Source organism: Lethenteron reissneri, chromosome 61, assembly GCF_015708825.2.
Source record: "Lethenteron reissneri isolate LAM-NWPU_2019-01 chromosome 61, ASM1570882v1, whole genome shotgun sequence".
In the NCBI taxonomy this organism is placed as follows: Eukaryota; Metazoa; Chordata; class Hyperoartia; order Petromyzontiformes; family Petromyzontidae; genus Lethenteron; species Lethenteron reissneri.
The window spans coordinates 6,695,951-6,723,610 of NC_083839.1; the positions used below are offsets into that span (position 1 = coordinate 6,695,951).

A 27,660-nucleotide genomic window follows, 5' to 3' on the forward strand; every position below is an offset into this window, starting at 1 on the left:
GGAGGGGGGGTGAGGTAGGAGAGGGGGGTGGGTAGGAGGGGGGTGAGTAGGAGAGGGGGGGTGGGTAGGAGGGGGGTGGGTAGGAGGGGGGGGGTGAGGAGGGGGGGTAGGAGGGGGGGTGAGTAGGAGGGGGGTGGGTAGGAGGGGGGGGGCGGGCAGGAGGGGGGGGGGGGTAGGAGGGGAGGGGCAGGTAGGAGGGGGAGTGAGAAGGGGGTAGGAGGGGGGGTGAGTAGGAGGGGGGGCAGGAGGGGGGGGGTGTAGCGTGAGAGCCCCTGGTGTAGTCGAGCGACACCTGGCGACCGCTTGCGTGGAGCTAAGAAGGAGGCCTCCATCCTCCCCCCTCCCTCCTCCCCCCGGGCTCCTCCTGCAGTCTCCTCCCCTCTACACCTCGCAATGGACGCGGCCTCGGCACACACGGAGCGGACTCTCGCACCTCTACTGCTGCTCGCAGTGAGTGTCCGCCTCCCCTCCTTCCCAGACCACCACAACCACCACCACCACCACAACAACCACAGCCACAACAACAACCACAACCCTGCGCCGTGGAAGGCCGCGCCGGCTCGCGGGCCGTGGGCCTGCCGGGCTCGACTCGTTCCGGGGGCCGCACCGCCCGGGCCACGTCTAAGGGGACACCCCCAGGGGGTAGCCCTGAAGGGGGTACCCCTACCCCCTTAGCCCCTTACCCCCAAGCCCCCCTACCGAGGTTCGACTCTGAACCTGGGCCACCCATTGGGGTCTGGCGTGGTCCCCCAGAATGTTGTGTGGTTACCGGTCTCTCTACAGTCGAGGGAGGAGGGGGGTGGTGATGGTGGTGGTGGTTCCGCAAGTTGACCCCCGATACCCCCTCGCTGGTCCCCTCCATCACGACGACCCTCGAGGCGTAGAGGTCAACGAGGGGATCTCGACGGGGTTCACGGTGGACAGTGCCGTGGCATGGAGCGGCGGGGCGGGGGGTCGAGAGGGGGTCCGGCCAGGTCCGGATGTGGAGGAGATTTGAGTGCGTGTAGTGTGTAGAGTGTAGTGTGTAGTGTGTTGTGTCTGTGTGTAGAGTGTAGTGTGTAGTGTGTTGTGTCTGTGTGTAGAGTGTGTTGTGTCTGTGTGTGTAGTGTGTTGTCTATCTGTGTAGTGTGTTGTCTGTGTGTAGAGTGTTGTGTGTAGTGTAGTGTGTTGTCTATGTGTGTGTAGTGTGTAGAGTCTGTGTAGTGTGTTGTCTATGTGTGTGTAGTGTAGTGTGTAGAGCCTGTGCAGTGTGTTGTCAATGTGTGTGCGTAGTGTGGTGTGTGTAGTGTGTGTGTAGAGTCAGTGTGTTGTGTGTGTAGTGTGTTGTCTGTGTGTGTAGTGTGTTGTCTATCTGTGTGTGTAATGTGTTGTCTGTGTGTGTCATGTCTGTGTGTAGTGTCTGTGTGTCATGTCTGTGTGTGTAGAGTGTTGTGTCTGTGTGTAGTGTGTAGAGTCTGCGTGTGTAGTGTGTTGTGTGTGTAGTCTGTGTGTCGTCTGTGTGTGTAGTGTTGTCTGTGTGTGTAGTATGTCGTGTCTGTGTGTTGGCGAGCACCTATCAGTTTACCGTGTTGAGTACACCACACAGAGTACACCACACAGAGTACACCACACAGAGTACTGTGTACTGTATGTACACACACACGACTGGACTACGTTACTGGGTGTCAACGTGCACAGTCTCATGGAGGGGCCACGTGCAGCAGTGGATAGAGTCTGATGGCGTTAACTTTGGTTGTTACAGATTGCTGTCCACGAGGTGCGGGGTGCTTGCTGCTGCTGCTGCTGTTCGTGTGGGAATGGACAGTGGTGAAGATGGTTGTGGAACTTGTTGATGATGCTGATGCTGATGATGGTGGTGATTGTGTGTTAATGTTGGGTGATGGTGGTGTTCATGTCAAATAACGACGGAGGTGACGTTTGATGATGATGATGGTGAAGATGTGAACGCTGATGGTGAGGTGCATGTCTGTTCTTGTGTGATTTTTAAATGATAACGATGGCAACAGCAATGATTAAGTTAATCATATTAAGTAGGATGATGATGATGTTGGTGATGATGTGCTGTCATTGGTTGTGATGGTGACAACGATAGTGATGGTGGTGGAGATGACAATGCTGCTGCTGCTGGTGATGATGGTGATGATGATGATGGTGGTGATGGTGGTGGTGATGTTGATGATGTTAGGAGCAAAGTGATTGTGAATTGTTGATGTTTGGGCCATCTGAATTACGGCTGTCTGGCTTGCCTCCGCTTTTAAATGTGGCGCCTTCTGATTGGCTGGCCCGGCCCGTGACGTCACCGGCAAGACGCTTTACATTTGGAAGCGCGGATAGACAATGAGGGGGGGGGGGGTCGGGTTCCGCGTTCTGATTGGTCGAGACTGTAACGCTAACTCTTATCCAGTGTACGTATTCTAGAGTGCCTATACGTGATGATGTGCGCTTTGAATATTATAATACAAAGTTCTCTATGAAAATGCACGGAGTTTATCTTTACGCATGAGTAATATATAGTATGGCAAGGTTCTATGGGACTTTATATATGCTAATACCAGACTTAATGTATACACGCTTAGTGTAACGTGCATAACTTTGTATTATAAAGTTAGGTGTCGTACACTTTGTGTGTGTGTACATGAACAGCGCTGTCTGTCTCTCCACTGCTGGATGATGGCCTGTGCGGCCCGTGTGGGTTCTTTGACCATCCTTCACCACGCGGGTCGGTGCTAGCGGGGAGCATAGAAATACAGCGCAGCAATCGATGTTTCTGCATTGGCCCTCTGCTGCCCGCCATGGCAGCCCTGCCATGGCAACCATGGCATGGCTGCCATGGCAACCCTGGCATGGCAACCCTGGCATGGCAACCCTGGCATGGCAACCCTGGCATGGCAACCGTGCCACGGCAACCCTGGCATGGCAACCCTCCCATGGCAACCTTGGCATGGCAACCCTGGCATGGCAACCCTCCCATGGCAACCCTGGCATGGCAACAATGCCATGGCAACCCTGGCATGGCAACCCTGGCATGGCAACGCTGGCATGGCAACCCTCCCTTGGCAACCCTGGCATGGCAACCCTCCCATGGCAACCCTGGCATGGCAACCCTGGCATGGCAACCCTGGCATGGCAACCCTGGCATGGCAACCCTGCCATGGCAACCCTCCCATGGCAACCCTGGCATGGCAACCGTTCCATGGCAACCGTTCCATGGCAACCGTGCCATGGCAACCCTGGCATGGCAACTCTGGCATGGCAACCCTCCCATGGCAACCCTGGCATGGCAACCCTGGCATGGCAACCCTGGCATGGCAACCCTGGCATGGCAACCCTGCCATGGCAACCGTGCCATGGCAACCCTGGCATGGCAACCCTGGCATGGCAACCGTGCCATGGCAACCCTGGCATGGCAACCCGCAAGGCCTATCGCACGCACCCTGTGTGTGTGCGCGATGGTTTCAAGTTGGCTTTGTTTAACCCGGTGAGATCTCAAAGGTTACCGGGATAAAAGTCTCATTCGCCTGAGCGAGCTGGGTCCAGCGCTGTCCAGGCTCAACCGCTTCTAGGCTTTGCGAGATGTGGTGACCCGCGTGCCGGGTGGAGGAGGAGGGGGGGTCAGGTGACCATGACGGGCATCGGAAGTGGTGCTCAGAGATGGCCGTGCAAGGGGAAGAAGAAGACCCCTGGTGCCGGACGCTCGATTCATCGTTTTAACTCTTCCAGAAGGCCACGTGGCTGATGAAATTTGTCAATCATCTTTTTGTTGTTGTATATAAATGAGGGACAGGTATGGGAAGGAGGCGGATTGTCTGCCGATTTAGTTTGGGAGTGAAATTCTCCACAGTGACGTTCGTGCTTATTCTGTGTTGTGCGTCACGGAGAGTTTGGCGTCAAACCTGGACCCATGTCGAACAGAGAGGGTCCTTGCCAATACTATTTGCTCTTCGATTTAGCAGGTAAAGCCCACTGAGATATTAGCTCTCTTTCACAGGTGACCTGGCCTCACGTGATGGCTCGTTGAAGTGGTTAATCGCGGTGTGGGAACTTATAGGGGGCAGCCAAATAATCTCAAGCGTACGTTTCTAAATGAGAAGGGCAGAACGGCTGTAACGCAGAGAGCACGCGACCACCACGGGGAGAGGAAACGCGCTGACTCCAAATATACAACAGGCATCGAACCCACGGCCTCCTGCGTGCCAGGCGAGGGAGAACGGCGTTTCCCCGCCGCCGCCGCGGCGCCCGGTTCGGCGACATCGTATCGCCACGGCGCTAACTCGGCGGGTCCCTCGCGAACGAGCGTGAAGCGGATTTCCTGGGTAAACAAGCGCCGTGACGATGGCGACGGCGAGATGAGTGGCGGCCCCGGCGCCGATTTGAACAGCGAGGCACTCGAACGTTTGTTAGGCCGAGCTTTTTTCTCGATTGTCATCCGATCGACCAGGTCAGAGGTCACGCTGAGCAGTGGGCCAGTACTGATGCTATGCGTGTGGCATCTCCTGGGGTCACTATTATTATTATTATTATTGTGCTTTTTTGCCCAGGAAAGCCTCCCTGAGTCTTAAGACTATTTCATAGCTAATAGGGTTTTTCCCCTTTTTTTCTGGCAACAAAACTGACACCTTTTGCAAGGAATCATGTTTACATTAACCACCATACTTGCAGTCAAATGCAAACAAAAAACAATACTCTGATAATTTATGCATTGTCCTTGAAACTTATTTTTTGTTTCCATTTGACTGCAAGTATTTTGGTTAATGTCAACATGATTCCTTGCAAAAGGTGTCAGTTTTGTTGCCAGAAAAAAAGTGGGAAAACCCCTATTAGTATATTTTGGTACTGGCAAAGGAGGTCCCATGATATTTCATAGCTGTCAACCCGTACAGTTTATTCTTGTACAGGCAAATTACGTTTTCAGGTCCATACGGCGTGCAGCCGTTTCAATACGGGCAAAAATAAAAATAAATGTTCCTCTTTGTTTGTGTTGCTCCCTTGTGATGGGACTTTGGGGGATGAACTTTGAGAATTTATAATAGCACGGGATGACCAATAAGGTCTGAATTGGTCTGCAATAAGGTAGGCACCGATAAGAGGTTGATGGCTATGCTATTTTTCATGAGGATCCTGCTACATCAGGACAATACTAATATGAATAATATGATGTTTGGTATTGGCGCTGTCGTTTCGATAGCGCCAATACCTGTCGACAGCGCAGGGCAATCATCATTAAGGAAGACGCCTCTGTGTGGAGGACTGTTGTAGTTCCACAGTGGGTGGGGGTTGATGTTGTTGGCATGTGTGTGATCCCAGTTGAGCAATTTGTGGTTTAATTTTTCACGTTTGGTAAGTTTGGACTGTGACGCTGGCAAATATTGCAGCGTTACAAGCTGTGAACGCGAATAACTGATGGTGCCACTCTTGAGCTGACTGACTGCGCTACTCTTGTATGTCATGCAGGCCACGTGGATCAGCCAGGTGCTGGGCAGCACAGTAAACCTCAACACCGAGAACGTGGACAGCATATTAGGTAACCACAGCACCCTCGCTTTGACTCACACTCTTGCTCACACTCTTGCTCACACTCACATTCATTCTCACCCCCCTCACACTCTCACAAGACAAAGATCCCCCGTATAGCCTTAACAGATTGTAGGAGCAAGTGCTGTTAGCGAGCATCTATAAAGGCCGGAACGGCACACGAGGGGGTGGGTGGCCAGCACCACGCCTGGCCGCCTTTGTCTCCCTAGTGGCGATGTTTACACATCGCACCAGGTATTCATTTGAGGCTGAGTCGACATAGGAGAGGCCCAGGACCGGTTCAGATAATCGTCACTGGTGGTGTTGGCCGTGAGCGGCAATCGAACCCGTGTCGCCGGGTTCATAGCGCAGCGCTCTAACCGCTACACTACCGCTCTCACACACACCATTAAAGCCTTGCTCACGCTCAAACCCTCATAGCCTCACTCACCTCACTCACACCCACACACACCCTCACTCACGAGGTATCATATCGAATGCGGTGATGTGTAAGTAATACAGGTAAAGGTGTAGCAGACCTGCTATTCTATGGGGACCTCATTTGCCAGTAAAAATATGATAATTGGTTCTTTACCCTTCTATCTGGCAACAAAACTGACACCTTTTTGCAAGGAGTCATGTTTGCATAGACCGCAATACCTGCAGTCATAAATACAAACAAAAGACATAACTCTGATAATGTGCACTGTCCTTGAAGTTGATTGGTCCACACCCGAGACAGCTTTCCTTCGAGCCTAGTCTCATATGGGTTGGACCAGATGACGCCAAAAGGCGCACAACTCAAGGACAATGCACCATCAGAGTATGAGAGCTCGGGGCAAGCATCTACACTATGGGGACCTCATTTGCCAGTAAAAATATGATAATTGGTTTTTTACCCTTCTATCTGGCAACAAAACTGAGTTGTGCGCCTTTTGGCGTCATCTGGTCCAACCCATATGAGACTAGGCTCGAAGGAAAGCTGTCTCGGGTGTGGACCAATCAACTTCAAGGACAGTGCACATTATCAGAGTTATGTCTTTTGTTTGTATTTATGACTGCAGGTATTGCGGTCTATGCAAACATGACTCCTTGCAAAAAGGTGTCAGTTTTGTTGCCAGATAGAAGGGTAAAGAACCAATTATCATATTTTTACTGGCAAATGAGGTCCCCATAGTGTAGATGCTTGCCCCGAGCTCTCATACTCTGATGGTGCATTGTCCTTGAGTTGTGCGCCTTTTGGCGTCATCTGGTCCAACCCATATGAGACTAGGCTCGAAGGAAAGCTGTCTCAGGTGTGGACCAATCAACTTCAAGGACAGTGCACATTATCAGAGTTATGTCTTTTGTTTGTATTTATGACTGCAGGTATTGCGGTCTATGCAAACATGACTCCTTGCAAAAAGGTGTCAGTTTTGTTGCCAGATAGAAGGGTAAAGAACCAATTATCATATTTTTACTGGCAAATTAGGTCCCCATAGTGTAGATGCTTGCCCCGAGCTCTCATACTCTGATGGTGCATTGTCCTTGAGTTGTGCGCCTTTTGGCGTCATCTGGTCCAACCCATATGAGACTAGGCTCGAAGGAAAGCTGTCTCGGGTGTGGACCAATCAACTTCAAGGACAGTGCACATTATCAGAGTTATGTCTTTTGTTTGTATTTATGACTGCAGGTATTGCGGTCTATGCAAACATGACTCCTTGCAAAAAGGTGTCAGTTTTGTTGCCAGATAGAAGGGTAAAGAACCAATTATCATATTTTTACTGGCAAATGAGGTCCCCATAGTGTAGATGCTTGCCCCGAGCTCTCATACTCTGATGGTGCATTGTCCTTGAGTTGTGCGCCGTTTGGCGTCATCTGGTCCAACCCATATGAGACTAGGCTCGAAGGAAAGCTGTCTCGGGTGTGGACCAATCAACTTCAAGGACAGTGCACATTATCAGAGTTATGTCTTTTGTTTGTATTTATGACTGCAGGTATTGCGGTCTATGCAAACATGACTCCTTGCAAAAAGGTGTCAGTTTTGTTGCCAGATAGAAGGGTAAAGAACCAATTATCATATTTTTACTGGCAAATGAGGTCCCCATAGTGTAGATGCTTGCCCCGAGCTCTCATACTCTGATGGTGCATTGTCCTTGAGTTGTGCGCCTTTTGGCGTCATCTGGTCCAACCCATATGAGACTAGGCTCGAAGGAAAGCTGTCTCGGGTGTGGACCAATCAACTTCAAGGACAGTGCACATTATCAGAGTTATGTCTTTTGTTTGTATTTATGACTGCAGGTATTGCGGTCTATGCAAACATGACTCCTTGCAAAAAGGTGTCAGTTTTGTTGCCAGATAGAAGGGTAAAGAACCATTTATCAGACCTGCTATTGCTTGATCGTGGGCGACAGTCGACGAGAATGAAACTGTGACCACACGAACTTCACAGTTTTCACTGGAACTCCGCAGGCTGGCGTTGATTCAAGTTAAGCGCCACGTTCTTAGTATCGACCTAGCTCAAGCTCCCTTCTACGTGACTTGACTCAGGCTCATTTCAGGCTTTGCCTCTAGACCCAGCTCGGGCTCGAGCCGCTCCGTTGCATACAAAGAGGCGCGAGTGAGCTGCTCAGCTGTGGCCTGGCTCAAGGTCAGACTCATGGAAACATCCTGAGAATGGCTGGGACCATGCTTGGAGCACGCGGCTTTGAGCCATGGCTCACTTGAGCCAGAGCCAAGCCTGAGCTGAGCCGTGACTCGGGATACGGACCTCAGAATATGGATTGAAGTTTACATTAACAATGTAATATGAATACGAATCATGTTAAGTTTCATACAGCGTCCTTTATTGAATCTCACAAAAGCTGAGGATCCACAGACGAGCGGGAAGGCTGCAGCCAGACAGTTGCCCAAGCTCTACAGTTCTCTATTTCTCAGGACGCTTTCAGCCAATTAATAGATAGATTTTATTTATTTCAGCTGGAAGTGCCCAACGAGCTGCTAGGCTCTATTTTGTGAGTGTCCTGCGATGGTACAGGTGTTGTATTGTACAATTCTTAGTGACACAAGCATGTTCACATAGGTCGCGATACAAAACGGCTTCATACACGTTACGGGGACGATGAGTGTTTATGCAACGTGAATGCAACGTTGCTCACCGAGCTTACCCACCCCCCCGGTCTGGCCCCGCGGCTCTGTGCGCCGCGGTGCAGGTTCCGCGGATCTGGTGATGGTCAACTTCTACGCGGACTGGTGAGTGTGCTCCTCCTGTTTACGATGTCAGAGTTTGATCCGAGATCTGAAGTAAAATCTCTCGGGCTCCGGTTGGCCACCTCGTGTTGGGTCTTCTTTACGTGCGTCTCCGGACCAACAGACGGACGACGGCACGAGCACTCTCAGCACGCGCGGCGTCGTGGACAAAACGCGGCATTTGCTATCCTTTAATTTGTTGAGTTTTTTTTGTCGTTTTGGGTGACAACCCAGGTCGCTGGGGCGAATGAGACTCCTGTCCCGGTCCCTTGAGTTCTCACCGGGTTACACGGACTCCAACTTGAGACTTGGCAGTGCTATTTTCCGAGTTGTAACATATATCGAGGGCTACTAACGCGTCGCTCTTGAGCCGAGCAAGTTTAGTGTTGTAGGAGCATCGGGGGAAAGAGACGATGATGGGAGGAGGGAATTCCAGAGCGGAGCAGAGCGAGGGTAGAAGCAGAGAGAGAAGTGAAGCGAAACGCGCCGCTGACGTGAGCCGTGGCCAGGAATGGAGCCCCCGACGGCCTAAACGTGCGCGCTAATACGGTCGGTCGCCAGCGCTGTCGTTCAACCCCACCAGGAGTGGGGGGGGGGGGGGGGTGTGCGACGTGGGAGCAGGGGTCGGATCATTAGCCTAAAGGTCACGGGGTCTTGTGTGGCGCCCGTCATCTCTCCTCCCCCCCCCTCTCCACGTGGTCACGATGCCGACCCTGCCCTGCCGCTCTTGTCGATTTCGCCACGGGCCTCCTGTGCCGTCGCGCGTCCGCGCTCGGGGTGGCGGATCAGCGCCAGGGTTCGTTAGGGTCCGTTTAACGAGTCCGCGGGGGCACGCGCGGGGGCAGGGGGGGGGGCAGGGGGGCGGCGGCCAGGGCCCTGTTTGTAATTAGGGGGTTGTAATTGGGGTTGCTCTCCGGTCCTCCGTGGCGCGCCCTTTGTTTAATTCCGGCTAATGTAGCGAACAGGCGAGCAGGCGGCCTAACGAGCGCGCGTGCGGATTTGTGTTATCGCTGCGACTAAGCGCGTGCTCGTGTCACCCGGGAGAGCCTCGCCGAGTCTCGAGGCTCGCTCTCGGGAGGGTCCTGCCAAGTCCGTCACAGTAGGGGTGGGGCGGGCGCGATGATGCTGCTGTTGCTGATGTCCCAGTTGAGCGCTTTGCAGGCGGCATTTGCAGCATCGCGATGTTTGGGCCGATACCGCTTGTTACGCTGTCCGGTTTTATTTACGTGATGGGAGCGGGCCGGAGAAATCCGGAGGAGACCCATGCAGAGCAGGTGGAGAATAAATATCCACACGCTGCGCACATTAAGCTCCCGGGTCAGGAATCGAACCCGGGCGCTCGTTGCTGTGAGGCACGAGTGTCATCACTGCAACACGGCCGCCGGTTTTCCCCACGTCACGCGTGTGGTGCACGCGTGTTGCGTGTTGCACGCGTGGTGCACGCGTGTTGGGCGCGTGGTGCGCGTGTGTTACATGTGTGGGGCACGTGTGTTACATGTGTCCTGCACGTGTGTTAGATGTGTGGTGCACGTGTGTTACATGTGTGGGGCACGTGTGTTACATGTGTCCTGCACGTGTGTTACATGTGTCCTGCACGTGTGTTGCATGTGGTGCACCTGTGTTACGCGCGTGGTGCGCGTGTGTTACATGTGTGGGGCACGTGTGTTACATGTGTCCTGCACGTGTGTTACATGTGTGGTGCACGTGTGTTACATGTGTGCTGCACGTGTGTTGCATGTGGTGCACGTGTGTTACATGTCTCCTGCACGTGTGTTACATGTGTGGTGCACGTGTGTTATGCGTGTGTAGGTGCCGCTTCAGTCAGATGCTGCACCCCGTGTTTGACGAGGCGGCCCACATGGTGCAGCAGGAGTTCCCGGGGGACAACTCCATCGTGTTTGCGCGCGTCGACTGTGAACTCCAAGGTGCCTGCAGACCCACCACGTCGCTCTCGCATCATCATCACGCTGCACCACCGCTCACACACAGACACACAAAGATCCCCCGTATAGCCTGAACAGACTGTTGGGGCAAGTGCTGTTAGCGAGCACCTATGAAGGCTGGAACGGTACACGAGGGGGTGGGTGGCCAGCATCGCGCCCGACCGCCTTTGTCTCCCCAGTGGCGATGTGTACACACCGCACTAGGTACTCGTTTCAGGCCGAGTTGACCTAGGGGAGGCCCCGGACAGGTTCAGAAAATCGCCACTGGTGTTGGCCGTGAGTGGGAAGCAAACTCCGGTTGCCGGGTTTGTAGCCCAGCGCGCTAACCGCTGCACCACCGCTCACCACACAGACACAAAGACAAAGATCCCCCGTAAAGCCTTTACAGACTGTAGGGGCAAGTGCTGTTAGCGAGCGCCTATGAAGGCCGGCACGGTATAAGAGGGGGTGGGGTGGCCAGCACCACGCCCGACCGCCTTTGTCTCCCCAGTAGCGATGTTTACACACCTCACCAGGTACTCATTTGAGACTGAGTCGACCTAGGGGAGGCCCGGGACCGGTTCAAGATAATCGCCACTGGTGTTGGCCATGGGCAGGAATTGAACCCGTGTCGCCGGGTTCATAGCGCAGCTCGCTAACCACTACACTACCGCTCCCCACACACAGACACACACAGACATACACAGACACACAACAACAACAACCGCCATTCGCCACCACGCTTGTGCTAGGCCATGTGCACCTTGAGGCCACGTGAAGTATCGAACGCCCGCTGGCAGGAGGTCATGGGGCAGACCCAGGTGCCACGGGTCGACTGACCGAGATGACCGAGATGACTGGCTGATGCACCACCTGTGCCCCCTACTGTACCAACTTGCTGTGCTTTAGCCACCCAGCGCTCCGCTTGTTGTTGTGAGCGTCGCTCCTCCACCCTCTGTTGTTGTTGGAAGGCGACTGCCTCCAACTGCCCAGTAGCGTCCTTCATGATCCTCCTCCACAGAGGCCGATCTTGACACCGCTGGTACCAGTCATTGGCAAGTCCACTCAGCTCCACGTCCTCCTGTACCACATCACTCCATCTCTTCTCTAGCCCGTGCCGCGCCCGTTTAGCCCCCTCGATCCGGCCGAACAAAAGCTGTTTAGGCATGCGGTGGCTGGGCATGCGGGCTACATGACCCAGCCAACGCAGCCTTGCCTGCCGGAGGAGCTCACCGATGGGACTTTGCCCAGATCTTTCAAGGATCTGTGAGCTCCTCACACAATCCAGCCTGGTTAAACCCAGGATGGATCGTAGGCAGGCCAGCCTAAATGTTTCCAACCGGCGAAGATATACACAGACATACACACACAGACACACACACACAGAGCTATGGCTAAGCAAAACTCAGCGCATCCCCCCTGGACCAATCCCCTCGCCTGCACTCGCTGTTCTCTGTGTCACGGCCAATCAGCCAGGCAGCACTCTCCCTTCTCCACTCCCCCGAGGGGGGTGGGGGGGGGGGTGCGCACAGCCCATCGCTGGCGTGGCCTTTAATTGGTGGCGATTAATGGCTTTAATTGGCAGAGTGGAGGCACGGCCGCCCCACTCGGGGGAGTTGACAACAACAACAATGACCATCCCAGCAGCGGTGGTGGTGGCGGCGGTAGGAGTGGGAGTGTGAGTGGGAGGGAGCGTGCAAGTGTAAGTTGAGCGTTTCAAGTGTGAGTGGGAGCGTGGGAGTGTGAGAGTGGGAGCGAGCGTACGAGTGGGAGGGAGCGAGCGAGTGTGCGTGAGTGGGAGCGTGCGTGCGTGAGTGGGAGCGAGTGTGCGTGCGTGAGTGCGAGCGTGCGTGAGTGGGAGCGAGTGTGCGTGAGTGAGTGCGAGCGTGCGTGAGTGGGAGCGAGTGTGCGTGAGTGGGAGCGTGCAAGTGTAAGTGGAGCGTTTCAAGTGTGAGTGGGAGCGTGGGAGTGTGAGAGTGGGAGCGAGCGTACGAGTGGGAGGGAGCGAGCGAGTGTGCGTGAGTGGGAGCGTGCGTGCGTGAGTGCGAGTGTGCGTGAGTGGGAGCGTGCGTGCGTGAGTGCGAGTGTGCGTCAGTGGGAGCGTGCGTGCGTGAGTGAGTGCGAGTGTGCGTGAGTGGGAGCGTGCGTGCGTGAGTGCGAGTGTGCGTGAGTGGGAGCGAGTGTGCGTGAGTGGGAGCGTGCGTGCGTGAGTGAGTGCGAGTGTGCGTGAGTGGGAGCGTGCGTGCGTGAGTGCGAGTGTGCGTGAGTGGGAGCGTGCGTGCGTGAGTGAGTGCGAGTGTGCGTGAGTGGGAGCGTGCGTGCGTGAGTGCGAGTGTGCGTGAGTGGGAGCGTGCGTGCGTGAGTGCGAGTGTGCGTGAGTGGGAGCGTGCATGCATGAGTGGGAGCGTGGAAGCGTGCATGAGTAGGAGCTGCGTGAGTGGAAGCGTGCGTTTCTGGGAGCGTGCATGAGTGCGTGCGTGAGTTGGAACAAGTGTGCATGCGTGAGTGGGAGCGAGCATGGGAGCGAGCATGCGTGAGTGGGTGGGAGCATGCGGGAGTGAGTGGGAGCGAACGTGCGTGAGTGAGTGGGAGCGTGCGTGGGTGCGTGAGTGCAAGCGTGCGTGCAAGCGTGCGTGCGTGAGTGAGTGGGAGCGTGCGTGGGTGCGTGAGTGCAAGTGTGCGTGCAAGCCTGCGTGCGTGAGTGGGAGCGAGCGTGGGAGCGAGCATGCGTGACTGGGTGGGAGCATGCGGGAGTGAGTGGGTGCGTGAGTGAGTGCGTGAGTGAGTGCGTGAGTGAGTGAGTGAGTGCGTGAGTGAGTGAGTGAGTGCGTGAGTGAGTGAGTGCATGAGTGAGTGGGTGTGTGAGTGAGTGGGTGAGTGGGAGCGTACGTGGGTGCGTGAGTGGGAGCGAGTGTGCAAGTGTCGGGTAACAAGGGGTAGGCGGGGGCGGTTCCTCGCGACTCGTTAGCGCAAGGTGCACAAAGCCAATTACGCGCGCACAGGGACACGTTTAGTGAGTAATGATCGCAACCCACGACGCACTCGTCCGCTCGTCGCTCTCTCGCTCGCCCACGCCATCAACGCTCGGGGCGCCCCTCCAGCACAGCGGGGAGCTGGACGCGTACAGTGTGGACGCACGTGCCGTCGTGCCGCTGGACGGGAGGTGATAAGGGCGGGGGGGGGGGCGTCACGGTGGCCAGTTTTGCCAAATTCATGAAATCGCACCGCACGTCGTCAATCGGAATCCACGCCGAACAGCAGCAGCAGCAGGAGCAGCAGCTACAGCAGCAGCAGCAGTTACAGCAGCAGCTACAGCAGCAGCAGCTACAGCAGCAGCAGCTACAGCAGCAGCAGCTACAGCAGCAGCTACAGCAGCTGCTGCTGCAGCAGCAGCTGCAGCAGCAGCAGCTACAGCAGCAGCTGCAGCTACAGCAGCAGCTGCAGCTACAGCAGCAGCTGCAGCAGCAGCTGCAGCAGCAGCAGCAGCTACAGCAGCAGCTACAGCAGCAGCTGCAGCAGCAGTTACAGCAACTACAGCAGGAGCAGCAGCAGCAGCAGCAGCCCCTCCTGCGTAAACATGGCAGCACCCTCCTGAGTATCGAGTCTCTGTGAGGCTCTGCTGGGTTAACGAGAGGAATCGCAACAACAGTGATAATAATTCACACAACAACAACAACGACCTTTAACCTTTACCCTCCGACTATCCCACCCCCTCCTCCCCCCCACGACAGCGGAGCTGGCACAACGGTACCGCATCTCCAAGTACCCGACGATGAAGGTGTTCAAGAGCGGGCGGATGATGCGGCGCGAGTTCCGCGGGCAGCGCTCCGCCGCCGCGCTCGCCGACTTTGTGCGCCAGCAGACGCTCGATCCCGTGCTGCGGCTCGAAACCCTCGACCAGCTGGACGACATCGACGTGAGCCGCGCTCCACCCTGGATCCACCCCGGATCCACCCCAGATCCACCCCGGATCCACCCCGGATCCACCCCCTGATCCACCCCAGATCCACCCCGGATCCACCCCCCAGATCCACCCCAGATCCACCCCAGATCTACCCCTGATCCACCCCTGATCCACCCCCAGATCCACCCCCCTGATCCACCCCCAGATCCACCCCGGATCTACCCCCGGATCCACCCCGGATCCACCCCGGATCCACCCCCAGATCCACCCCAGATCCACCCCCAGATCCACCCCGGATCCACCCCGGATCCACCCCGGATCCACCCCAGATCCACCCCAGATCCACCCCGGATCCACCCCCCTGATCCACCCCTGATCCACCCCCCGATCCACCCCCCGATCCACCCCCCTGATCCACCCCCAGATCCACCCCCAGATCCACCCCGGATCCACTCCGGATCCACCCCAGATCCACCCCCGATCCACCCCGGATCCACCCCCCTGATCCACCCCCGGATCCACCCCGGATCCACCCCAGATCCACCCCAGATCCACCCCAAATCCACCCCCGATCCACCCCCGATCCACCCCAGATCTTGTTGTCTCTGCTCTAACTGTAATCTTGCTGTCTCTGCTCCGATTGCTCTTTGCTGTATTTTATTTACTTGCAAAGGAGACTCCTATCCCTAGCCTCTCTTCTCCTGTCTCCTGGGATCAATCATTTACACGAGGGACTTGCGCCGTGTCCTCTGAATTAGGCCGATCGTCCTGTGCGTGCGTGCGTCTCGCGTGGGTTGTGTGCGTGCTGCGTGTGCATGTCGTGCGTGCGCTTCTTGCGTGCGTGACGCAACACAGCGCAGCAAGAGGACGATCGTCGGCTACTTTGAGGAGCAGGAGGGGGAGAACTACCGCACGTTCCTGCGCGTCGCACACGTCCTGCGGGAGGACTGCGTCTTCTACGCCGCCTTCGGGTGCGCGCACACACGCGCACACACACGCACACACGCGCATACGCACATACACGCGGGCACACACGCGCAAGCTGCTGTATGTTCCGTTCCGTGCTAACGCAGCGTGTGTTCCGTTCCATGTGAACCCCATGTGTGTTCCGTGTAGGGACATCTCCAAGCCCGAGCGGTTTTCGGGAGACAACATCATCTACCGGCCAGCAGGGGTGAGGGGTCACCGCTCACGCGCACAGAGACCCACGGACTCCTCACACAGAGACCCACAGACTCCCCACACAGAGATCCACGGACTCGCGCAGAGACCCACGAACTCCTCACACAGAGACCCACGAACTCCTCACACAGAGACCCACGGACTCCTCGCACAGAGACCCACGGACTCCTCGCACAGAGACCCACAGACTCCCCGCACAGAGACCCACGGACTCGCACAGAGACCCACGGACTCGCACAGAGACCCACGGACTCACACAGAGACCCACAGACTCCTCGCACAGAGCCCCACGGACTCGCACAGAGACCCACAGACTCCCCGCACAGAGACCCACAGACTCACACAGAGACCCACGGACTCGCATAGAGACCCACAAACTCACACAGAGACCCACGGACTCACACAGAGACCCACAGACTCCTCGCTCAGAGCCCCACGGACTCACACAGAGACCCACGGACTCACACAGAGACCCACAGACTCACACAGAGACCCACAGACTTACACAGAGACCCACAGACTCAAACAGAGACCCACAGACTCCCCGCACAGAGACCCACGGACTCGCACAGAGACCCACAGACTCCTCGCACATAGCCCCACGGACTCGCACAGTGAACCACAGACTTACACAGTGACCCACAGACTTACACAGAGACCCACAGACTGCTCGCACAGAGACCCACGCACTCGCAGAAGGACGGCACGCGTGCGCCCGTGTCTCCGTTGTGGTGCCCCCAGGAGAAGAACCCGGACATGGTGTTCCTGGGCACGCTCAAGAACCAGGAGCTGCTGTTCGCGTGGACGCAGGACAAGTGCGTGCCACTCGTCCGGGAGATCACATTCGAGAACGGAGAGGTGGGTGCGGCGTCGCGTCTCCCTGGAGCCATCGCCACTGCTACCGCCGTCGCCACCACCGCCACCACCGCCACCACCGCCACCACTCCATATTGTCGCGTGGCCCCCACGATAGTTGTGATGGTTGTACGGCCGCGGGAGTGTGGTCCCCGCTCGTTGCAGAGGCTCACCGTCCGAATCCCGCGGGCCACCCTGGTTAATGCAGCATTGTACGTTCACCACAACACTGCCACACGCCGTCTGCATCACAGTAGATGGCACACGATGGCTCTTCTGGGGCGATCAAGTCCATATGTTGGCACGGGCGGGCGGGGCGATTGGTCCGTACGTTGGCGCGTGCAGGCGGGGCGATCGGTCCGTACGTTGGCACGGGCGGGCGGGGCGATCGGTCCGTACGTTGGCGCGTGCGGGCGAGGCGATTGGTCCGTACGTTGGCACGGGCGGGCGAGGCGATCGGTCCGTACGTTGGCACGGGCGGGCGGGGCGATCGGTCCGTACGTTGGCACGGGCGGGCGGGGCGATCGGTCCGTACGTTGGCGCGTGCGGGCGGGGCCATCGGTCCGTACGTTGGCACGGGCGGGCGGGGCGATCGGTCCGTACGTTGGCGCGAGCGGGCGGGGCCATCGGTCCGTACGTTGGCACGGGCGGGCGGGGCGATCGGTCCGTACGTTGGCGCGAGCGGGCGGGGCCATCGGTCCGTACGTTGGCACGGGCGGGCGGGGCGATCGGTCCGTACGTTGGCGCGAGCGGGTGGGGTTGTGCGACTGGCGCGTGACTGCGGTTGACGCCGGCGTTGCCGGGTGGCAGGAGCTGACGGAGGAGGGGCTCCCCTTCCTCATCCTCTTCCACAACCGCGAGGACGAGGAGACGCTCAGCCGCTTCCAGCTGGAGGTGGCGCGCCAGCTCATCAGCGAGAAGGGTACGCCGCTACCGCACTACCAGCACCACCAGCACCACCAACACCACCAGCACCAGCACCATCATCGCTAACATCAGCACTATCGCCGCCACTAACACCAGCACTACCACCACTAATGCTACCACTACTACCACTACCGTCACCACGATTGCTACCGTCAACACTGCCACCACCACTGCCACCACCACTGCCACCACCACTGTCACCACCACTGTCACCACCACTGTCACCAGCAACACTAGCACTCCCACCAGCGTTACGACCACTAGCGGGTGGGTTGGTGGATGAGCGATGTGGGTGGGTGGGCGGGCGAGAGGGCGGGCGAGTGGCTGGGCGAGTGGACGAGCGAGCGGCTGTTCGCAGGGTCGATAAACTTCCTGCACGCGGACTGCGAGAAGTTCCGCCACCCACTGCAGCACATCAACAAGAGTCCCAAGGACTGCCCCGTGATCGCCATCGACAGCTTCAAGCATATGTACGTGTTCCCCAACGTGAACGACATGATGTGAGTACCCGCAACGCTGGCACGTCCGCCCACTCACTCGCCCGCTCACTCGCCCGCTCACTCGCCCGCTCACTCGCCCGCTCACTCGCCTGCTCGCCGCGCACGGCCGCCCGCAAGCACACTGACCTGCACGCTCACTCGCTCACCCGCTCGCTCACTCACCCGCACGGCCACTAATTCACTAACTTATTCGTTCACGATTCACTCACACGTGTTCGCTCCCTACCTCGCTCACTTACACGCATACTCATTCACTCACTCGCATGCTCGCTCATCGTTTGACCGACTACGATTGTCCGCCTGTATCTGTCAAGCTGTCTGTCTTGCGTGTCTCTGTGTGTGTGGACATGCCGGCCTGAATAGGCGATCGCTCACAGCCCAACAGGCTGTTGAAGTATACGTACAGGGCATCCTTTATCTTTGGAGCGGTAGCGTAGTGGTTTGCGCACTGTGCTAAGAACCCGGTCAACATCGGTTGTTAATATCTGATCCGAGCCAAGGCCTCTCCTAGGTCGACTCGGTCTTAAATCAGTACCCGGTGCGTTGGGTAACTTCGCCACCGGGGAGACAAAGGCGGCCGGGCTCTGTTCCGGCCGCGCCAGCATCTCGTGCGCCGTTCCGGCCTCACCAGGGCGCTGGCCGACAGCGCTTGCCCCGGCGGGTCCTTGTGAGCTACACGGGGGACCTTTGTCTGTGTGTGCAGGGTGCCCGGCAAGCTGAGGCAGTTTGTGCTGGACCTGCACTCGGGAAAGCTGCACCGGGAATTCCACCACGGCCCCGACCCGACACAGGTGGTCGAGGAGCAGGTGAGGGGACACACACACACACACACTCTGACAGTGGTACACACACACTGGTACACACACACTGGTACACACACACACACAGTGACTGTGGTACACACACACTGGTACACACACACTGGTACACACACACTGGTACACACACACACACAGTGACTGTGGTACACACACACACAGTGGTACACACACACAGTGAGAGTGGTACACCCCCACACTGACAGCGGGACACACCCACTGATACACACACACAGTGGTACACACACACACAGTGACTGGTACACACACAAACACACAGTGACAGTGGTACACACACACACACACACAGTGACTGGTACACACACACACACACACAGTGACAGTGGTACACACACACACAGTGACAGTGGTACACACACACACACAGTGACAGTGGTACACACACACACAGTGACAGAGGTACACACACACACACAGTGGTACACACACACACAGTGGTACACACACACACAGTGACAGTGGTACACACACACACAGTGACAGTGGTACACACACACACAGTGACAGTGGTACACACACACACAGTGACAGTGGTACACACACACACAGTGACAGTGGTACACAAACACCAGTGACACACACACATAGTGACAGTGGTACACACACACACAGTGACAGTGGTACACACACACACAGTGACAGTGGTACACACACACATAGTGACAGTGGTACACACACACAGTGACAGTGTTACACACACACAGTGACAGTGTCACACACACAGTGACACACACACAGTGACAGTGGTACACACACACAGTGGTACACACACACAGTGGTACACACACACAGTGACACACACACAGTGGTACACACACACAGTGACAGTGGTACACACACACAGTGGTACACACACAGTGACAGTGGTACACACACACACAGTGACAGTGATACACACACACAGTGACACACACAGTGACAGTGGTACACACACACAGTGATACACACACACAGTGACAGTGATACACACACACAGTGACAGTGGTACACACACACACAGTGACAGTGGTACACACACACAGTGATACACACACACAGCGGTACACACACACACACAGCGGTACACACACACGCAGTGACAGTGGTACACACACACACAGTGACAGTGGTACACACACACACAGTGACACACACACACAGTGACAGTGGTACACACACACACAGTGGTACACACACACAGAGGTACACACACAGTGACAGTGGTACACACACACACCGTGACAGTGGTACACACACACACACAGTGACAGTGGTACACACACACACAGTGACACACACACACACAGTGACAGTGGTACACACACACAGTGACAGTGGTACACACACACAGTGACACACACACACACAGAGACAGTGGTACACACACACATACAGTGACAGTGGTACACACACACACACAGTGACAGTGGTACACACACACAGTGGTACACACACAGTGACAGTGGTACACACACACACAGTGACAGTGGTACACACACACACACATTGACAGTGGTACACACACACACAGTGACACACACACACACAGTGACAGTAGTACACACACACACACACAGTGACAGTGGTACACACACACAGTGACACACACACACACAGAGACAGTGGTACACATACACAGTGACAGTGGTACACACACAGTGACACAGCAGTGTGCATGGTCATATAGACACAGCATCACGTGGTTGCTCTGCCCCCCCTCGCCCCCCGACCCCGCCGTCCCCTCCCCGTGTAGTTTTTGGTGGAGTCCAGTGACCCCCCAGAGAGCTCCTTCCAGAAGCTGGCCCCCAGCGACCGTCGCTACACCATCCTCAAGAGAGACCGCGACGAGCTCTGAGACGACCCCACCGCCTCGCTCACCACCTCGCTCACCACCTCGCTCACCACCTCGCTCACCACCTCGCTCACCACCTCGCTCACCACTCGCCGCACCACTCTCCTCCTCCCTTACCTGCCGGTCACTTCACTTCAACCTGACTCACCTCTCGCTGACCTCCCGCTGTCCTTAGCCCTCGCCTGTTGCTCACCACCTCTCACCGTGCACTCGGCTTGCCCTCCTTACCCCTTCCTCACCGTCAACAAACGGCCCCGAAGCTCCCAACACCGTCACCAACACCACCCCCGTCCTCACCGCCACCCTCACCGCCACCCTCACCCGCCCTCCACCCTCACCGCCACCCTCACCCGCCCGCCACCCTCACCCGCGCACCTCCACCCTCACCGCCACCCACTCCGCCACCCACACCGCCACCCACACCGCCACCCTCACCGCCACCCTCACCGCCACCCTCACCCGCCCGCCACCCTCACCGCCACCCTCATCCTCACCCGCCCGCCACCCTCACCCGCGCACCTCCACCCTCACCGCCACCCTCACCCGCCCTCCACCCTCAATCGCGCACCTCCACCCACACCGCCACCCACACCGCCACCCTCACCGCCACCCTCACCGCCACCCTCACCCGCCCGCCACCCTCACCCGCGCACCTCCACCCTCGCACCGCCACCCTCACCGCCACCCACACCGCCACCCACACCGCCACCCACACCGCCACCCTCACCCGCCCGCCACCCTCACTGCCACCCTCACCGCCACCCTCACCGCCACCGTCACCGCCAATCCTCACCCTCACCCACACCGCCACCCTCACCGCCACCCTCACCGCCACCCTCACCGCCACCGTCACCGCCAATCGTCACCGCCACCCACACCGCCACCCACACCGCCAATCGTCACCGCCACGGGGAACTATCCTCGGAAGCCCCACGGCTGTTTTTGCGAGTGGCAGCAGTGACGCGGTTTGAGGGGGGGCACAATCACTACCACGCGTTTCCCCGGGTGGATATCCGCGGAACGATTCTTCATCTCGGAGAGTTCCGTGCACGTTCAGAGAGCTATGAGAGGGGGGGGGGGGCGGGGTTGGGGGGGGGGGTTGGGCAGGGGGGGGGGTGGGTTGGGGGAGGGGAGGGAGTCACTCCGGGCTTCCGAGGATCTTTACTTCCATCCCATCCCGTGCCGGACAGCCGGACGCTTCCCCGGGTGCGTGCGTCGCGTGGGTCAGTGTATCGTCCCATCGCTGGGAGAGGAAGGGGGGGAGAGAGTCGCAGGTCGCTAGCAAACGCTTCCGACTCGTTTCTCCGGTTTGGGTCTTCCCATCGATGTTCCCGGCGGGGTGTTACGCCTGAGTTTACAAGGTCACGCGAGGTTATGGCGTTAGAACGGTCACGGCGACGACGACGACGACGACGACGAAGAGGTGCATAAGTAGCGGCGGGGTTTGGGTTGGGGTCGGGCTGTAAAACGCGCCCGGAAAGTCGCTGTTCCACCGCCCGGGTTGGTAGTCGGCGGGGACCTCTCCGCCGTCAGGAAGCCGCGTTGGAGAGATTCGAGGGGACGTTGTTTGGCCCGGGGGAACAACTCGGTCGGTTCGGGGGGGAGAGTCTCGATCCCCAGAGCGGCCCGGGTCGTGAGACGCCGCATGGCCGGCGTGGAGCAGGGTGAGCGGCGACGCCGGGCGGTTTACCCACGAGTCCCCTTCCCGTGCGGTGCCCACCAACATCGCCATCGCGTCCACCACCACCACAATCATCGCCCCACCATCATCGTCATCGCCACCACAATCGTCATCCGCCACCACAATCGTCGTCGACCGTCAAGGCTGCGGTCCTCGCCCGGACGATCTCCGCGTCTCACCGCTGCTCACTCCACTCACTCCACTCCCCTCCCCCGCGGGCGACAGAGCCGGCGGGCGAGCGGGCGAGTGGGTCGCTCGCCGCCGCCCCTCGCCGCCGGGGGGAGCCAGGCCGGCCGAGCGTGGATCTTCGTCCCCGGTTTTGTCGCCTGGACGGACGGAGCCGCTCACCCGGGGCGGATGGGCGCTCCGCACCGTCCCGCCCTGCCGTCGCGGCCGGCAGACTCTTGCCATCGGCCCGACGCCGGCGTGCTGACGACGAGACCCCACTCGGCCTGGGTTGGTCCGACCAGCATCAGCTGCGAGCAGCCGAGCCCAGGAAACTAGAAAGCGCTCCCCGCTCGATGGACGGAAAGGCACGTGGGAGGTGGGTCGTAAACAGCGACAGTGGCAGCAGCGTCAACAGGGTCATCAGCAACAGCGTCATCAGCAGCAGCTAGCTCTGTGTCTCCTCTGGTGCCGTGCCGTGGTTGCGTGTTCAGCGCAACCTCCAGCGTTTCGCCGCAGGGGCCGGGAGCTCCTGAAGAAGCTCCCGGGCACGCGAAGCGAAACGTCGGACATGGCGCCGAAAAGGGCAGGCGGCGCCGGGACCCGACGGCAACGGCGCAACCACGGTTGTACCGTGGCACAACCGCGGCACAACCACGGCACAACCCCGCATCTACTGTTGACTCTGACTGCTGTCACCAGGCACCTCATCAAGCGCCAAGGGATGACGACGATGACGACGATGGGTCATGTTGATCTTTAAACAGGGTTGGCACTTGTGGCTTTTCCGGTTGACCACAGCCGACGGCAAGTTACCGCGCGACCACGTTTGCGACCGCATTAACACGTTACCACGCTGCCACGTGCACTCATGTGTTAACACGTTACCGCACTCCCGCTCGCGCTCGCGCGTGAACACACGACCGTGCTACCACGTGTGCGAGCACGTGACCACGCTACCACGTGCGTCAACACGTGACCGCGCTCCCGTGTGTTCCCGCGCTGTTGCCGCTGCTCGACGTTTTGCCGCGCGCGCCGGGACCTCCTCCAGGAGCTCGCGAAGAGCCGCGTCGATTCGGATCGTGCGGCCAGCGCTTGATTTCAGCCGGAACCCGGCACATCGCATCGAGTATACCCCTCGCTGCCGGCCGTGGCTGCCGGGCGCACGCACGCACGTGCCAGCCGGCGACCCGGAAATTTACCCAGTGACCAAATTGAGCCCTTGGGCTGCACGAAACTGCAACTGAATCTCCGTCCGACCACCAGGTTGGACGCGTCTGTGGCGAACGGCCGCTCGCCACTCACAGTGGAGGATGGACTGCCCCCCCCCCTGCCCCCTCCCCACTCCCCCCCTGCCCCCTCCCCGCCCCCCCTGCCCTGTCGGGTGGCGATCTCCGAGCGACTTGTTCCATCGTCACGGCGACCTGCAGAGGAGGTCGCCACAGAGCCACGTGCAGGTTCCGTTGAACGTCGAGTGTCCGTTCGTTTTTGACCGTTCATTGAAAAGGAAGCAAAGTGACCAATGAGCCGAAGCGTGCGAGGTGTGTGGGTGTGTGTGGTGAGTGGGTGGTGAGGGGCTGGTGTGGTGGGTGGTGAGTTGGTGGTGAGGGGCTGGTGGTGTGGTGGTGGGTGGTGTAAATAGCGGTGGTGGCACCGTGAGACTTGGACGTAGACGAAAACGGCGACAATTCCCCTTCACAAATCTCGCTCCCCACATTACAACAAAAAAGAAACCGAACTATATTTTTGTACACATCCGATCCGGCTACACACTGCCTTCTGGGAGTGCAATCCAATCGGCAGCGTTGGTTCAACACGAGCGCAACGCTGGACCGATTTCGACACCCGGCTTCTCGTCAACAGAGAGCCAGGCTCTTTGCTCGAACCAATGCTGGCGGACTTCCGGCCATTTTTAGCGAACCGGGCCGGTCAATCCGAGCCTTGCCCTGACCTCTGACCCCCCCAGCGCTGACGACTTGACGATTCCACTGTTGGCCGGCCGGGTCGCGTTCCGTGCTCCGCTGTGCCCCATGTGGACCCCCCCCCCCCCCCCCCCCGGGTCCCGCTGCCAAGCCTCGGCCGAGCATTGCTGATACGGGGCGTCTGGAACTGCCCCGGGCCCCCCACCGACCCCCTCCCCTCTCCCGCGTAGGTTGACTCCGTTGTAAACGAGCAACTTGGTGTCACGTTGCGTTCAAATTGACGTGGGTGGGAAGGTGGTCATGGGTACAGCTCCACCATCATCCCCGTTGCGTGCCCTGTCCCCCGGCCTTACTAGGTGCTCGCTAACTGCACTCGCCCCTGCGGGTCTGCGAGGCTAAAAGGGGTGAGGGGAGGGGGGTGGTGGTGGAGGAGGAGACCGTGGCCCCAGCTTACGTGTGGGACAGCCACAGCGACGGGCCGACTCGAGTTGTTGTTGACGAGTTCCGCGTTGTCCTGATTTCTTGAAGAACTTCCAAGCCGACTGCAAAATAAAAGTTCATTTGGACGATTTGCGGAGTTGCCCGCGTACACACCCCCCCCCCACCCCCGGGGGGAAGAGGGGTGGGGGGGGGCAGCCCCCCCCCCAACAGGAGCCACCTGCCCCCCCAGTCCCCGTGATCTCTCGCAGTTGATTCCAAATCAGAGGTCGCAACCGGGTACCCGATACCCAGCGACCCGTACCCGCGGGTACGGGTACCCGTTTGCGACCCTGGTGCGGCCGGGTACGGGTAAGGAATCAAAACCCGTTTGCGACCTCTGTTCCAAATCGACCCCCGAAACGAGACGGATCGCGCGGGGGCTGCCCCGGTTTAGAACAGAACCCGCGGATTGTCATCGTCATTCACCCAGCACAGCCTCGCCGGGCCCCGTGTCTCTTTCAGAAGGCCCCCGGTGCCCCCCCCCCCCCCCCCAACGTTAATAGCAAACGCCAGGACGGCCGCTGGATTCGAACCGCGAACCTCTTCTGCTCTGGGCGGGGCCCCCGTTCGATCAACCGTGACACGCCGCAAGTCCACGGCCCACGTGGGCGGGGGGGGGGGGTTCTCAGGCTGCCCTGGCTCACACGGGGAGCTCTGTTTGTGTCTTTATCGTGTACGTGTCGGTGCGGGGGGGGGGTTACCGTGTGTGTTTTCTGGAGAGTGAAGTCATTCGTTTTTAGCGTCCCTCTCGCATCATCCGCGTTCCCCGAGATGTTCCGGCTCCGCTTTATCCGAGAAGGCGCCCGCCGTTCGCCGTGGCGGCAAGTGACCTCGCCAGGCACGCGGCTCGCTCCCACTGTGAACACATCGCTGGAGACGCCGTGGCCTTGACAGAAGTATGTGATGTGCGCGACGTTTTAGGCAATGCCCCTTCTTCATGGCGCGTAAAGAGAGAGGCCGGGAGGGAGACGGTGTGGATGATTACATTGGCAGGCTGCGCTTGTTGTACCACGTGGGGCCCCGCTGAGAATCGCACGCCGATGACCAGCTGTGAAATTGAAGTTGTGAATAATTATCAGCCGGCACTCGTGGTGGCGAGGGAAAAACAGACAACGCTCTTTCGGCGATCGGCAAAAGTATGTCGATCAAGTAAACGTGTTTACATTCGACGAACAATTATAATAATAAAAAACGTTATCGCATCCTGGGTTAAACCACGTTAACGAAATCAATCGTAATACACTTGGGGAGGCGTTTGCCGGTCCCGGGGGGTTCGGATTCGTGACCCTCGGGGGCGCGTGGCGGCGGCGGCGTGGCACCAGTGCCAATCCACTGCTGGATGAGGATCTCCCGTGCCGACGCCGTCCCTTGGCGTCTTGGAATCAATTAAAACGGAGATCCAAAAAAAAACACGATGCCTCACCCCCACGCCCCCCCCCCCCCCCCCCTGTTCCGAGCGGTTGCTGCGATGGCAATGTCCACAGTTGTCCGTGTTGGCATCTGTCGCTCGTGTATGTAGAGCGTCTTTCGCACCGTACGTAGGCAAACCTGTGCTAATCGGAGGTGCCGGGTTAAGGACAACAAACTAAAAAAATCCGGTGGCGTTTGGCGACCAGGCGTCGATGGGAGCGATGGTGTGCCGGTGCGAGCGCGGCCTGCGATGGTCACGGCATTACCACGCGGGCAGATTCCACCCGTTCCTCACCCCTCTGTTCTCTCAGCATGAACGTGCAAGAAGTTACACGTCCCACGCGGCCGTCTGTCTGGTGGGAGTGGCTGCATTTCGGTAGCAGTGCTTCAGAAGGCTGATGGGGGCATGTGTAAATATTGTATATTTTACGTGGAAGGACGGATGGGGGGGAGGGGGTGCGGGATAATTGCCTGAAGTCAGTTTCATTACTTCCTTGCTCATCTTCACGACGACGTTCACGACTGCTTGTACATGATGTTACGAACGCGACTTTAACAGACAGCGTAGACACAACGAAGTGGCGTTCGCGTAAATGACGACGTCGATGATGCTGCGACATCATCCTAGCGAGCCGAGGAATGCGCGGGTTGACACGCGGTGCCGATCCGCGGATCAGATGTTCCAATCCGTGGGCTTTGGTCAGAAATCCCAATGAAATATTCCTAGGGGGGGGCACGGTAGCAGCAGAACTCGAACCTCTAGAAAATCCTTTGGGTAAGGCACGGTGGGAGGGGTAATGGGTGGGTGGGGGCAGTAGGGCGGGTGGGGTGGAGGGGGGGGAAGGTACTCCGTGAATAAAATGACTTATTTTATTGTTTTTAAGCGACAGATTCTTCTTTTTTTGTGGCCGCTTCGTTCGTTGCGGTTGCAGGGAGAGTGCAAGGGTGTGCCTCGGCAGGATGGCGTGAAGCAGAGGTCGCAAACGGGTTTTGATTCCTTACCCGTACCCGGCCGCACCAGGGTCGCAAATGGGTACCCGTACCCAGCCGGGTACGGGTACCCGTTCCCTATCCGTACCCTACCCGAAATGAGTGACAAACGGTTACTCACCAGTGACTCACGGCCTACCCGTACCCGGCCGCGCCAGGGTCACAAACGGGTATCGGGTAGGGTACAGGTATCGGGTACCTGGTTGCGACCTCTGGCGTGAAGCAACTTGGAGGGTGGGGGAAAGAAGTGGCCGCTGGATAAAACCTTGTTGGGTGGCGCGACAAGGAGGTTGGGATCGATGTTGAACCAGGA

General features: G+C 58.1%; 1 protein-coding gene across 1 annotated transcript; it reads left to right on the forward strand.

Moving 5' to 3' along the window:
• The first annotated feature begins 325 nt into the window (after positions 1-325).
• LOC133358365 (endoplasmic reticulum resident protein 44-like) lies at positions 326-27,166 on the forward strand. The gene is made up of 12 exons (XM_061576667.1): positions 326-450; positions 5,452-5,521; positions 8,703-8,742; positions 10,549-10,664; positions 14,393-14,577; positions 15,421-15,536; positions 15,682-15,739; positions 16,489-16,605; positions 17,413-17,524; positions 17,888-18,029; positions 18,733-18,835; positions 20,601-27,166. The coding sequence occupies exons 1-12, from the start codon at positions 394-396 to the stop codon at positions 20,700-20,702; spliced, it is 1,218 nt and encodes a 405-aa protein (XP_061432651.1). The 5' UTR covers positions 326-393; the 3' UTR covers positions 20,703-27,166.
• The last annotated feature ends 494 nt before the right edge of the window (positions 27,167-27,660 follow it).

What these genes read in the sequence shown, in the direction of transcription:
- LOC133358365 (XM_061576667.1), top strand. Translation starts at nt 394, where the DNA reads ATGGACGCGGCCTCGGCACACACGGAGCGGACTCTCGCACCTCTACTG. An exon ending in TCACATTCGAGAACGGAGAG is followed by an intron (nt 16,606 to 17,412) that starts GTGGGTGCGGCG and finishes GCCGGGTGGCAG; the next exon opens with GAGCTGACGGAGGAGGGGCT. An exon ending in CCCAACGTGAACGACATGAT is followed by an intron (nt 18,030 to 18,732) that starts GTGAGTACCCGC and finishes CTGTGTGTGCAG; the next exon opens with GGTGCCCGGCAAGCTGAGGC.